This window comes from Brassica napus, chromosome A8 (assembly GCF_020379485.1).
Source record: "Brassica napus cultivar Da-Ae chromosome A8, Da-Ae, whole genome shotgun sequence".
Lineage (NCBI taxonomy): Eukaryota > Viridiplantae > Streptophyta > Magnoliopsida > Brassicales > Brassicaceae > Brassica > Brassica napus.
Genome location: NC_063441.1, coordinates 15579025 through 15592797, shown reverse-complemented (window position 1 = coordinate 15592797; position 13773 = coordinate 15579025). Strand labels below are relative to the sequence as shown.

The 13773-nt window shown below is 36.0% G+C and overlaps 4 protein-coding genes across 5 annotated transcripts; 2 read left to right on the top strand and 2 right to left on the bottom strand.

The window, feature by feature from the left end:
• The first annotated feature begins 1483 nt into the window (after positions 1-1483).
• On the top strand, positions 1484-3005 carry LOC106359050 (mitogen-activated protein kinase kinase kinase 18). The gene has a single exon (XM_022690758.2). The coding sequence runs from the start codon at positions 1587-1589 to the stop codon at positions 3003-3005; it is 1419 nt and encodes a 472-aa protein (XP_022546479.2). The 5' UTR covers positions 1484-1586.
• Positions 3006-4834: 1829 nt separating this feature from the next.
• LOC106361356 (probable beta-1,3-galactosyltransferase 4) lies at positions 4835-7753 on the bottom strand. Its single transcript, XM_013801093.3, has 11 exons — positions 7312-7753; positions 6916-7006; positions 6760-6824; positions 6466-6677; positions 6326-6389; positions 6180-6252; positions 5983-6103; positions 5817-5904; positions 5602-5727; positions 5424-5530; positions 4835-5350 (listed from the first exon to the last, which is right to left on the bottom strand). Exons 1-11 carry the CDS (start codon positions 7431-7433, stop codon positions 5202-5204), a joined length of 1218 nt encoding a protein of 405 aa, XP_013656547.2. The 5' UTR covers positions 7434-7753; the 3' UTR covers positions 4835-5201.
• A 1645-nt stretch (positions 7754-9398) lies between these two features.
• BNAA08G14240D lies at positions 9399-10099 on the bottom strand. The gene has a single exon (XM_013799530.3). It carries the CDS (start codon positions 9914-9916, stop codon positions 9548-9550), a length of 369 nt encoding a protein of 122 aa, XP_013654984.2. The 5' UTR covers positions 9917-10099; the 3' UTR covers positions 9399-9547.
• A 688-nt stretch (positions 10100-10787) lies between these two features.
• On the top strand, positions 10788-13683 carry LOC106359909. Of its 2 annotated transcripts, none has more exons than XM_048737745.1 (9): positions 10788-11037; positions 11242-11298; positions 11416-11468; positions 11563-11614; positions 11837-11902; positions 11997-12056; positions 12597-12639; positions 12779-12829; positions 13244-13683. In XM_048737745.1, the coding sequence occupies exons 1-9, from the start codon at positions 10926-10928 to the stop codon at positions 13305-13307; spliced, it is 558 nt and encodes a 185-aa protein (XP_048593702.1). In that variant the 5' UTR covers positions 10788-10925; the 3' UTR covers positions 13308-13683. The 2 variants fall into 2 exon arrangements, with proteins under 2 accessions (XP_048593702.1, XP_048593703.1); XM_048737746.1 differs by having other exon boundaries at positions 10802-11041.
• Positions 13684-13773: the final 90 nt, after the last annotated feature.

Genomic DNA, 13773 nt, shown 5'->3' with positions numbered 1-13773 from the left:
GTTGTTCAAAGAAAAAAAGTAGTGTGGATTACTCTCGTTGCCACGTTAATTAAATGGTCTGAAGAACTTGATTTGATCCTCGCTTCCGTCACGTTGATGGTTTCCCGCGTGTTATTAAAAACTCATAACGGCGCTATCCACTCTGGCTTTCATGCCGTCAAAGCTGTCTTTACCCACTCCCCTACTGCCACGTGGTAATTTTTATTTTGCCCACTCAAAAATGCTACCAGAATCTCTGAGGTTAGTGTGTTAAATGCAACTAACTCAAAACATACTCTGCAATTAAGTACTACTAGAGCTTGACCCGCGCACCCGCGCAGGTGTTAGTTTTTTGATAAATGAATATTTATTTGTATAAGTGATAATATATATTTTAAAATTTACCCGTTTAATTTTTTTTTAATATGACATTTATAAACACAATAATTTTATAGTTTATATTGAGTAGTTTTATTTTATCATGTAAACCCTTAATTATATCATCCATTTATTTAGAATACGACCTGTAAAATCACACAAATGTATTTTTATTTTTTATGGATCAAAATTTTATGATTATATATAATAAAATTATTGTATAAACTGTTTTTATGGATCAAAATTTTATGATTATGTATAATGAAATTGTTGTATACTATTTATTACGTATATGTGGAATTAGTAAAATAATTACCGTATAATGTATGTAATTACGAAATGTATATATGGAATTAATTATTTTCAAATACACATATGTATAATAAAAAGGAAAAGACAAAAAATATTAAAAGTTAGGTTTATTAATTATTATTACCATGATTTTTTAGTTAGAATTTGATTTTGGAAATACATTAATTGAAGAGAAAAGATAAAAATCCTAAAAGATAGGTTAATTAATAACTTCAGTGGCATGCCATTGTAAATATTGTGGAAAACTAAGGGATAATCTAATTTTGTACTCCTATTTTAATAGATTAGATATCTTACATTATCAGTTAAATTAATGCAAATGAATAACTCTCAACATGCAGCTGTTGGCAACATTAGGTTCTGCATTGCATTGGACGCAATACCATCCTAGTTTAGGGATAGTATATTACTAGTATATACCTTTTTTTTTGAAGATATGACTTTGAATAAAGGATATACATCCCAGTTGTACTTCTTTATCTTAATATAAGTAATAGTTGTCCTTAGTATGATTCACGCAAGTATTCTTAAAACTCAGACTAAGTGACTTATGTTATACTAATATTCGAGCATCTTGAGCTTCCAACAACTGCTGTAACAAAGAAAACATATAGTAGTAATCTAAGTGAAAGATAAGCTAAAAGTATTGTCGCTTAATAACTGGAGAAGAAGAAATCAAGAAACAAAGAATAAATAATGTCGTCTCAGACTTTGGCAGCCAAGAACCCCATGCCAAAGTCACATACACACACTTCTCCATATATACCCAAAACACACACACATTTAAATGCATTTGTACACTATTATCTATATATATAAGCTTCTTATGAGCCATTTCATAAACAACTCAAACCTCTTAGATCATATCTTCCACTCTCTAATCTCATAACTACTCTGTTTTTATTTGCTCTGTTCCAATGAACATTGCTTGGACAAGAGGACCAACCATCGGCCGTGGCTCCACCGCCACCGTCTCAATAGCAACTTCAAACACCGGTGAGATCTTCGCCGTCAAATCCGCCAACTTCTCTTCATCAGCGTTCTTGCAAAGAGAGCAATCCATATTGTCTACATTGAGCTCTCCTCACATAGTCAAGTACATAGGCTCTAGTCTAACGTGCGAGAACGACCGACTTGTCTACAACATCCTTATGGAGTACGTTTCCGGCGGGAGTCTTCACGGTTTAATCAAGAACTCAGGCGGGAAGTTGCCGGAGCCGGCGATCAGATCACACACGCGTCAGATTCTCAAGGGTCTGAAGTATCTTCACGAGAGAGGGATCGTTCACTGCGACTTGAAGAGCCAGAACGTGCTGGTTGGAGAAAACGGCGTCGTTTCAAAGATCGCTGATTTGGGTTGTGCTAAACCGGTTTTTAACTCGGGATTTTCCGGTACGCCGGCGTTTATGGCGCCGGAGGTTGCTCGTGGTGAAGAACAGAGGTTTCCTGCTGATGTGTGGGCTTTAGGGTGTACGGTGATCGAGATGATGACAGGATCAAGCCCTTGGCCGGAGCTAAACGACGCCGTTGCGGGGATGTATAAGATTGGATACTCAGGTGAGTCGCCGGAGATTCCTGAGGGGACATCGGAGAAAGGTAGGGACTTTGTGATGAGGTGTTTGAGGGTTGATCCGAAACAGAGATGGACGGTGGAAGAGCTCCTTAAACACCCTTTTCTCGACGACGACGAGGAAGACGAAGAGTCTCAATCTATCGATTACTTGCGGAACACGTCTTCTCCGAGCACTGTGTTGGATCAACGGTTTTGGAATTCATGCGAAGACTCGGAAACAGAAGACCCTTTTGCTGATTACTCGGATTCGTGGCGTTCGCCGGCTGATCGGATTGAGCAACTCGCCGGAGATGAAGTTACAAGCGTTCCTAGTTGGGATACGGTAGACGACGGCGAGTGGATTCAAGTGAGGGGAGATGTTATCGGAGAAGCCGAGAAACGCGTTAGCTACGGCGGTGAAGACATCATTTGCGTCGAGGCAACGTCATCGTCGCAAGTGATTGAAGATTGGATATGGGATCAAGAGAGCTTGTTGTCGGAATATTCCTCTGACGACGTCATTGCTAGTCTTTACTCCAATGCTGCAATTCAAGGAAATTTAATTGTTTATAATCTTGGAGATAAAAATGTACCAATAAATAAAATGTTTCGTAATTATAATGAGGATAAGAAAACATTTATCTGTCAAATTGCATTGAACAATGTCCTAACAAAAACAAATCAAACTAATATGGACCTTCGGTCTATGTTTCTTTTAACATTTGTAATCGTTATTGTTTCAGTTTCTTTTTGGGTTAAAATCCAACTATATAAAAGGGACTAAATTCAAGGCTTTTGAGGCTATCCACCTCAGCCAAAATATTCTCATCCAAAAAGAATTAAAAATAAATATCATTTAGAAAATAATTAACTAATATAAAACTTTTGACATTTCTAAAAATTTCAAATTTGTAACTGCTAATTTATTAATAGAATCATATATCTATATTGAATTATGTTCTATTTTTAATAAGTAAATAAATTATTAATTTATAATATATATATAGTTTATAACTTTATATTGTAGTTATAAATAAAGAGAAAATAACCGGGAAAGGTGAAGAAGCTCATATAAAATTATGTAATTAAAATGGTAAAATGGTGAATATGATGAAGTGAATCTAAGAAAATTTGTTGTACAAATTATGGTGCTTTCTTCGTCCACTATAATGATTTAAAATAATATATATTCATATAAATAAGTCAATATTTGTTGTTTTTTTTTGGTAAGATGTTAAGATTATCATTTTCTGAAAGGTTACACTGATCCAAAGAGATTAGTTTGTGGAGCTAACCAAACGAGGATTATAGTGTTTACTTTGGAAAAAGTAATAGGTTGAACGATAGATGGCGTGCGTGTTTTTTCACATGGAAATCTGCACATATATTAAAATTGTAAGATTTGAATCATAGAGAAAATATAGTGTATATGACTGAAGTTGATTCATTCCGAAACTAAAGATGGCTAAAATTCTTCTTTGTCAAAATGCATAGATGTGAATCTTATATGAATAGAGTTCTCAATTGCTTATAGCAGTGTAATAAATTCCGTGTGTAAAGGAAAAAAAATGTTATATAAGTGAAAACAAAAATTATGATTTTTTTCTTGTGCCTATAGGCTCTTCGCAATTTGAAGAAGAAAGAACATATTGTGTGAAAATCTTTGGTTCGGTCAAATTTTATCGAGTTGTTTATAAAACTGTTGTTATATGATTCATGTAAATTTTCAGTGTTGATTTAAAAGCCCAAGAAAACCCATCTATACTGACTTTTTGATTTTTTTCTGTGATTTAAATTTAAAAAAGATAAAACTTTCGATAAGTTATGTAAACTCAAGTATTTAACTTTAGAAAGCATTTACATGTTTCAAACTTATAATATATACATATATAATGTTTAAAATTATGTATATAAAACCTGTATAAAATGTGCTTAAATATGTTTCTCTTCTTTAATGTGTTAATTGTACTATATATAACATTATTTTAAAATTTCAAAAAGTTTATGTCACATTCAAAAACTATCAATAAAAAATATAATTCTCCATCTACAACCAGAAAAAAGAAAAACTATAAACATATAAATTTAAATTAAGAAAAACTAACATTGGAAAAACAAAAAATTAATGTAAAAGAAACAAACCGACAAATAATATTATAAGTAAAATAAATTTATAAGACACAATCCGCGCGAAGCGCGGAAAAAATCTCTAGTACTATTTAAAAGTTGGTAACATAAGTCTTTGTGTTCTTGTTGGATATTAAGTAAAGAGACAACTCTACAATTAGGTATGAGACTGACTATAGTCTATAGAAGAAGTCAATATGTAATTGGCCCATTTATCTAATATGTGGTAATATATTCAACTATATAAGTCTGATTCGGATATATTCGGATACCCGTAACATTTCGGTTCGGATCGGATTTGATTCCGGTTCTTTAAATACTCATATTTTGATTCGATTCAGATATTTAATCAATTTTGGTTCGAGTTTTGTACTATTTTTTGAATCGGTTTGGTTTTTCAGATTCAGATTTTTTTTTTCCCAGCCCTAGATGTACTTGCGTTCACTCACAGCCTTTGCGTTACTACAATCATGTCAAAATACAAAATCAACAAAAGAAGTAAATCCCATAAAGAAGCAAAACTCAAAACTTGGATGTTTTAAGCACAAGCAAAGAAAACACCTCAACGACTACGTTCTCTGAAAGTGCGCTCATGGAGTCTGCTTTGTTGCAGCTAGAATCTGCATTTCTGTGTGCAGAAAACTCCAGAGAACTGAAAAAATTCATAAAAGAAACAAGAAAGGAGGGGAAAAAGCACCCTTCTCATCTCAGTTCAAAAGATACATACATATAGATACATATATAGAGACAGAAGTTTTGAGTAGTTTTCCAATGTGTGTCTATACTACAACAGCATGACTTTGTCTCTCTCTGTACTATTATTTCCTCATTGTGTTTCTTCTCTTACTTCCGTTCAAAAAGATGCAGCCAAGAGAGCATTTGGGCCTTCTCCACACCTCCGATGAACATCCTTCATCCGATCCGCTGATCTACATATCCCACTGCAACTCCAATCAAACGAGGCAACACACATGTTGCCCGCCTGTGCCTTCCACTCACAATCTGCATTTTCTCATTAGTCAAACTACCATACTTGAAAATATAAATAACGGAACTTGGATTCTCTTTTTTTTACCTGTTGTACCACAACATAGCCTACGGTCATCTACATGCTCCACATCCAATCCAAGAAACCATGATCCTAAAGAAACATCCTCATTCACATACTTGTGAAGCACGTTTCTGTATACACAGTTTGTCCTTGGTTAACACACAATCAACGTACGAGCGTATGGCTATGGTAAAGAACTCACTGGTTTATGGATATGTAAGACGCCAGTTCCCTGGAAATTGCGTAGAGCTGACCAGTGGCATGGCGGAAGTACTTGTTACCCTCTTCTCCAAATTTCCAGTACTCCGGTTCATGATATCTCACTCCTCTAACAATGCAAATGAGAAATGAGTGTGGAACAAAACATTGGTGATGAGATTAAAGTAGTAGTCTCTTGAAACCAGGTGAAAAGCTTACTTCTGAGCAAGAACGGGTCCAGACTTCATGCATCCAATGTAGACTCGAGGCTTCATCCGGTATCTTGCTAACTCTGCTCCGAGCGTGGCTGTAGAGAGTATCCGTAAACAGAAGTGAGCAAAAGATGAGAAGAAACATAATAAATCAAAGAGGGTTTTGTTCTAACCTATATTAACATGAACATCATCATCGACTTTCACGTAGAAGTCTGCATCCCACAACGCATAAGCCGTGGTAAAGTAAGATTTAGTCTTTGCTGACAGCTCCAGGTACCCTTCAACGTGATCCTGCTCAAAATAAACATAAGAATTTAGAAAACAAAAAGCTACGAACATAAAAAAAAACGTAGCAAAGACTCCTTACCAGTCTCAAGAAGTCTCCATGTTTACTTTCTTCAGCCTGAATCGCTCTATCAAGAATCCCACCAGGAGTGGCACTGCAGCACGAAAGAAACTCAATCAGTACAGGAATCAACAACGATATGTGCCAGTCTAAGGTAAAGGTGTTACCTATGGCCTATTACAAACCGCATTATGATCCCTTTCTCTTCCTCAAGCTTCTTTCTATCCTCACCTACAAGAAGATCACATGTTCAGTCCCAAAATCAATACACATAAAGGCTGAAAGCTGTGAGCTTAGATTAGCATACCGGGAGGCATCCAGGTAGCACGGACTGAGTCCCTGCGCTTTCGGCTGCTAAAGGCAGTGTTTACCCCAACAACCATCAGATACTTTCTTCTGGTGGCGGTTTCAGGGAGTTTGAAATCATCAGACACTGGTGAGCCATTCATGATTGATTCCTGTGCGGCTCTTGCAGCTACTAATTCCATTTCTAGAGTTGAAATTGTCTTGTCCAGCGTTCTGCGTAACAAAACCAAAAACCTTATTCCAAAGACCACAATTCAGTTGAAAAGAACCAATGAAGTAATTGTTAGGCACTTACTGAATTGCATCTGGACTCTTGTAAGCTTCTCCAAGGCTGTCTTTTGATTCAAGCTTCAAACTTTTCTGAATAGACATTGAGAATATGGCTATGAATCAAGAAAACCCTTCTAGGGGTTCATGACACTACCAAACTCAACTAAATTAGAAAGCTTACTTTAGAAGAATCACAGTCGTCTGATACTAAATGCAACCGTTCATCTGAAGCTTCCCTTGATACAACATTGGCTTCAGGCTCTGGCCACATTCTATTAAAACACACACAGAGTCTGATTAGGGGAACAACTGCTTGTAATGATTGATTATGGTTCCTCAACGGAACAACAGATGGATCTCAAGCATTATATGTATGAGAGAATATACTTTTCTGTCGGTAAAATGCATCACAGGCTTTTGTACTATTAAAGTCTTTTAACTTTACCAAATAGAGAGTACAAAGAAGGAAACTAGAATCATTCTAACTTTATCATTCAAACACGGAAACAAAACAAAACAAAACAGAAGAGTTACTAATATTGGTGAGTTAATTAACAGAGCATTGTTCTGTTATTACCTGTCGGAGAAGAGAGTTCCCGCGCAGAAGAAACCGATACAGAGGAAGAAAGTCAATTTCTTGGAGACAAAACTCTTTGAAGCAGACAACTCTAATCCTCTATGATGATGCTTCATCGACATCTTTGTGTGTGTCTTCTAAGCAAACCCCCCAGAAAGAATCTCCTCAAAGAAGTATTAAACCAGAGACGACCATCTCACGACACGACTCGGTCCGAGTCAACCACAAGCCTCCAGATATCAGATCCAGTAGATCTCGAGCCTTTTGTCTCCTCGGGGACGGAGATAAGAAAAGACTAGATTTTTGATGTTTGATTGATCCTATGAAAAGAGATTGGAGACGAATGTAGAGAAAGAGATTAGTGAGAGAGAGAGAGAGAGAGAGAGAGAGAGAGAGAAGACGACAAGCAAAAGACGTGGCTTTGTTCTTGAAGCCTGAAGATTAATGGAATCAAATTCATATTACTGTCAACCTTTTTATGTGTCGGGATGGTTTAATTATTCATAATTATTAGCTTTTTTAGTTAAGCTTTCACTTTAATAATAATTATCAACTAGATTGGATATGGCATAAAACAAATGAAGCTACCGACATTACCAGCCGACGAAATAAATTGAACAACAAACATAGTAAAAAAAAACTCTAAACAATAAACAAATCAATTTACAGTGATTGTTACATATTCTCTTCACGGTAATAATAATAATTTATAATTATCGTTAACATATTATTTGTTTTACATTAATGTGTGATTTTGTTATTCATTATATTAAAAGGTTTGATTCGAAAGTTTAATTCGAATTTCACATTCACATGTTCTGTCGAAGAATAGCGACAGATGGAATCAATACTGACCACGTGTTCCGCACATGATCCTCAATCAGTGATTTCATTTCCCCTTACAACTCACCTCTTATTATTTAGTAATTCCTCGAAATAAACATTTTTTTTTCATTAGTTAGAGATCTATTGTGATTTTGTCAGTAGCAGTTGGAGTCAGTCTCTCGTTGTCATCGATGGTTGGAATCGTGTAATTCAATGAATGTTAATCTTTACGTGAAGTCAAAGCTTTACAACCTTCTTACATCATCCGGTTCAACAACAATAAACCTTTGTTTTTTTTAATTATGCCAACAGAAATGACCTACATCAAAGCAAACTAGACATGCATAACATTCGGTTCATACATATAATGTACAATCTCTATCTATTAACAAAAAATCTAGTTTTGTTCAATACTGCATTACTAACTTTGCTCTCAAGTATCTTCCTTTAAGTTTCCTTCCAACTCCCTCCATAACCAAGTACGACAATGATCGATACATTCTCATCGTCATCGCCATTCACCATACCTATTACGTTATCATCTTTCATTGTCTTCTTTCCACTCATGGACACGAGCCGAGTGTTGGCAACTCTCATAGATGCCATTCCCTCTATGCTCTGCCTCACTGGAATCATTCTAGGCTAAGCTCCCTTGGAAGCAAACGTTGTGCTGAGAAAGAGGTTTTAGTCGTGTAGTTGCTGATCATAAACGAGGGCCGATGATATCCATCAAGAAGATCCCACACACCATCTCCTTGAATATCTCCATCTCTCAAAGACCTCCACCCCTAATTTTTCACATTAATCGTTCTTCTCCATTGATATATATTCACCTGCCTGACTCTGCGTACTTTTTGTTTTATTAGATGAAGCATAGAGAAATAAATTGATAAAATGAGATTTATAGAGTGCCAAGAGAAGCAAAGCTTGCCGACTTGAGATTAGAAAGGAAGAAAGTGACACAAGAGGTGCGGGTTGAAAAACTACACATAGATTGGTTCTTCTTTTGTCTTGCATAATAGATATTATGACCCAAAGTCATGGCCAGAATCTATAGATTATAATTAGTATATCATCATCATCCTCAATAATAATGCTTTAATGTGATGATGAAAACGAGTTAATTTGACGGTCAAACAAAGTACACTGTGTACAGTGGCTACACTAAGCACTATGTGTGGCTAATTTTACTTTTCATGATCAGTTTATTCAATCGTAGGCAATCACTTAACGAAGTCCTGGATGAGAATTGAAGATCATAATTAATGATCTAAAAGCCAAATTGGGCAATCATATAATGAATCAACACATTCAATTAACAAAGTCTCGATGAGAATTGAAGATCTTTCCACAAGCGTAATACTAACTTACAAAAGTAATTATTGATACAAAAACAATAGGGTTACATCATTCAATGAGCAACTAAAACATCGACGATACTTAAAACGTTGTTATTACCATTACTAGCGGATTCAAGCGTGGAGTTCGGAGAAGGAGGGTTTAAATCCATCATCGTCCTCAACACAGATCTAGCGGGACCAAGTTTCTTCCTACCGATGCGAAACGGACCACCGTATATCTTGCTCAGGAGATCAGGCATCTGGTCCATCGTCGTCGGCGTCGCGTCTGGCGGGTCGACTCTGCTGGGGAGGGAAAGAGCTAAGGAGGAGTTGGATCTGGAGTTGAGTCTAGTGTTACGGATCTGAGCGAGAGCGCCTGGCTTCAAGTAGCGGTGGAAGCCGTCGTTTCTTCGAACAGGCGATGATGAGAGTCCCTTCATGGATCTTGAGATTTGTGAGGGGCTTTGATTGAAGATTAGGGGGGAAAGTGAGGGTTGTTATTGTTATTGTAGAGCAAGGAAGGAGAGGGTGTGATGTGGGGAGGCGGGAAGATTGGGTTTAGACTTTAGAGAAGAGGTGGGAAAATTAGAGAATGATGTTTTGGAGTCCCTTTTTAGGGTTTTCAAAAAGGGTACGAAGCAGCGGGAGTTCTTGTCGCAGCCAACAATACTCACAGATATTATTGTTTTTTTCTTTTCATGGGCAATTCTTTAAAATATCCATTTAAAAATTTGTCACAAAAAAAAAACCAAAATAGTAATTTTTATTTTGAGAAATTTAATATTTATTTTCTATTTTTAAATTTTGAAATCATATCCTTAAAACTTTATCATTAAACCATAAATCTATATTATTTAATCTTAAGATATAACGTAATTTTACTTTTTAATAAAATTTCTTTTTGTCATTTGTTCGTTAAGAACTATTTTATAACAAAAAAATAAAAAAAGAAACTATTTTAATTTTTTTTTTCATTCAAATTTCATTAAATTGTATTAAAATTATTATAAAATGATGATACTACACAAAAACGGTTTAAATTTATGACGCAACTAATCTCATTTTAATGAATGAACTTACTCTCAAGTGTTTCATTTATATATAGTTGTTTTTTTACTTATTGTGAGATAAAGAAAACATTTCAAAATAAAATATCTATATTTTTAGTATAAAATACGCAGCTATTTAAAACATATCTCAGATATAATTCAATAAAATTTCGGTAAAAAAAAAACATTTCTTCAAATATCCCATTAAACATTCGTAATTGGGCCGTATGTTTATATTCCAACCCAATAAAACGAAGTATGGATGGATCCGGATCGAACCGGTAGTTTTTGATCCAAAGGCGGAGCAGACCCGACCGGGAAACAACTACGGACGTGTTCTGTTAGAGTTTTTTGGGATCAAACAAAAGAAGAAATCAATCGGCGGGAGAGAAGCTAAGCTATGTCGAGGCTATGGGCGAAAGTAGCCGGATTGTTCAGAAGCAAGAGCTTCATCGGAGCAGACAAGACCGGTAACAAGTACTTCTCCAGAATGGAGGAGATCGACGGTTTGGGCGAGTTATTGTTCCTTTCATCCTCTTTTTTTTTTTCTTAATTTTAGGTTTCGTAGGAGCTCTGAAAATGATTGCGTTTCTCTTTTCATTCATGAAACGATTCAATCTATATACAGTATGTGATTATCGTGTAATGAGCACATCTTGTTCATTCGTTTTAGCGTAGTAACATATGTTCTAATGTGGATTCTTTCTAGTTTACAGTGAAGGAGAAGAGATGGGTTGTCTTTAGACGAGAAGAGGACCCAACCTCTGTTCCTGGTATGCAATTGGCTTGTTTCATTTCATTACCTCTCAAAGCAAAGCAAATGATATCTACAGGATATGTAGGCAGACATCCACTCATGGTTACATTTTTTTGTTTGATCAATGTTGTAGTTGAATGGATATGTTGGCTGAATGGTCAGAGAAAACGAGCTCCAACTCCAGAGGTAAGATGGAACTCTTCTTTTTAATTTCTGGTCAGCACAAAGTGTTGTTCTTCACATGCAAGATTCTTACTAGTATCTTGCCTTGATGCTCCAGGAAATGGCTGAGCTTGAAGCAAGGCGTGAGCGTGTGAAGCTTAATGTTGCTCGTAGGTGTTTTCCACATTGTTATTACGTTGATTCTTGCTGCTTAAAGTTTATGATTTTGGGGACTTTGTTTTTGGAAACTAGAGAAGTTCTGAAATGAACAAAGTCCAGTGTTTCTTTTGCGTCTCTGTGTAGTAGCAAGTGAAGAAATTCTTGTGCTTTTGTCCATTTAAAGTCGCTTCAAGTTCTACGCAAGTGCTTACTGTTTCTCTTTTGCCTTCAAGGTCTCAAGAGAGAAGAGGAGGAGAGGAAAGCCAGAGAAGGCACTGGACGCAAAATCACTAGCATCGGTAGTTTACATTTAGTACCTACATTATTTGCTCAATTTGTTATTATATTTATGATGTGGACGCTTTATGTTGGCTCTCTTTCTTTGTATAAAAGGTAAAGTTGAGGGTCCAGATTTGTCAAGCTTTGTACGCCATTTTCCACCGGATTCAAAAGGTATTACATTTTCTATGTATCCAATTGTCTAAAGGAGTCACCTTAGAGTTCTGAAGACTACCTTATTAGGTTTCGTATGCTCCCGTTTTATAGTTTGACAAAGGTTGTTAGGCACTCACTCTCGTTGCATTAGAAATAAATCTATCTTAATTTAGTGTCTTTGGAGTGACGGCCATCTGCGTGATAAGAAACGGTTCTGAGGGAATTTGTTGACTCTTATTCAGCTTTTCTGTGTGTATCTATTGCAGCGATGATCATAGTATCTTTGTGAGCTTGAATGAGAAACATCTTTGTGCATTGCTTTGTGAAGTATGTTATTGTCATGAAGTTCTGATAAGTGTTCCCTGTACGTCCATTGTGGTTGTGATAGCTTAGATATGACAGTTGTTCACTCTATGTCATTTGTTGATTCTTGGGAGAGGTTTCTACATTTGCTATTTTCCATATAATAATAAATAATTTGTTTTTCTACCATATACTCGTGGAAGTAAGACTGTCAGATTAACTTTTTTTTTTCTGTTTGTTTGTTAATGTTTTAAGGTGATAAACCAGAGGAAGCTAGCGAAGAAGCAGATCAATCAAGGTGAATAACCATGACCCATTGTGTCTCTGCGCAAATTATTTCTTGTGTTAAATCCTCTTTTCATTTTTTACGGAAACAAACACACAAAATCGATCATAGGACCACCATAACCAAAATGTTCTCCACATTGCTTTTACAGGGTCAAGGAACATGAACCAGAGATTGTTACTGCAGAACCACCCGAACCAAAGTAAGCCTACCTTTTAAAACCTAACTGATACAAGCGATGGATTTTAAGGTTGAAATGGATAAGGGATAATGACTACAGGTGGCAAAGTAACCTTAGTAAACTGGGGTTTGGGAAAGGGGTTATCGAGTGTTTGAGTGAGATTAGTGAGGAGAGGATGTGAGATATCTCTTGGATCTAATCAGTTCCTCTCTAATTCGTTGCTACAATCAATATATCTACGTTCTTCTTTATTGATCTCTGAGTTTACTGACCTTTGAGAAGCTTCTCGGAACACTAACCTACACATTTGAAAATTTCTTTCTGATTTTTACAAACCTCTAGAAGAATTTGTTCTCTATGAACATGAACTAATGCTTAATGTATTGTGTTTGGTACGCTTGAATCCCAAACTAATGGTGATTATGAATAATGCAGGACAACTGAACCATCAGGGTCTGGATCATCATTTAGACCCGGAACCTGGCAGCCACCATCCTAAAACACATCTCATGTTCACGCAGATAACAACCAACATGGCTGTTTTGTCCAATCATCTGTTTGTTGTGTAGTCTATTGGTTTGAATCTTACATATGATTCAGAGAGAGTTTGTGAGGACCCTAAATTGTGTGGCCTTTCACGTTGTTATTGAGGACTTAGAAGAGTCAAAAATTAGAAGCCATCTCTTGTTTTGTTTGGTGGGGGGTTGTCTGACTTGTCTCTTGGCATTGTGCTTGAGACTTAAATTGCCTTTGTCCTTAATAGCTTAAGAATAGCCTATCATTCACCCTACCTTTTCCTCGTTGACTTTTATTTATTAGACAAATGAACATCATCATGATTCATGATTGAATAAAAAGTATTTATTTTCATATCATATAGCTCCGAATTTTGACTGTGGTTTGAACGGTGCAGGACATACGGTTCAACTGCAATACGATTCTAACCGTTATAAAAATGTATAGAT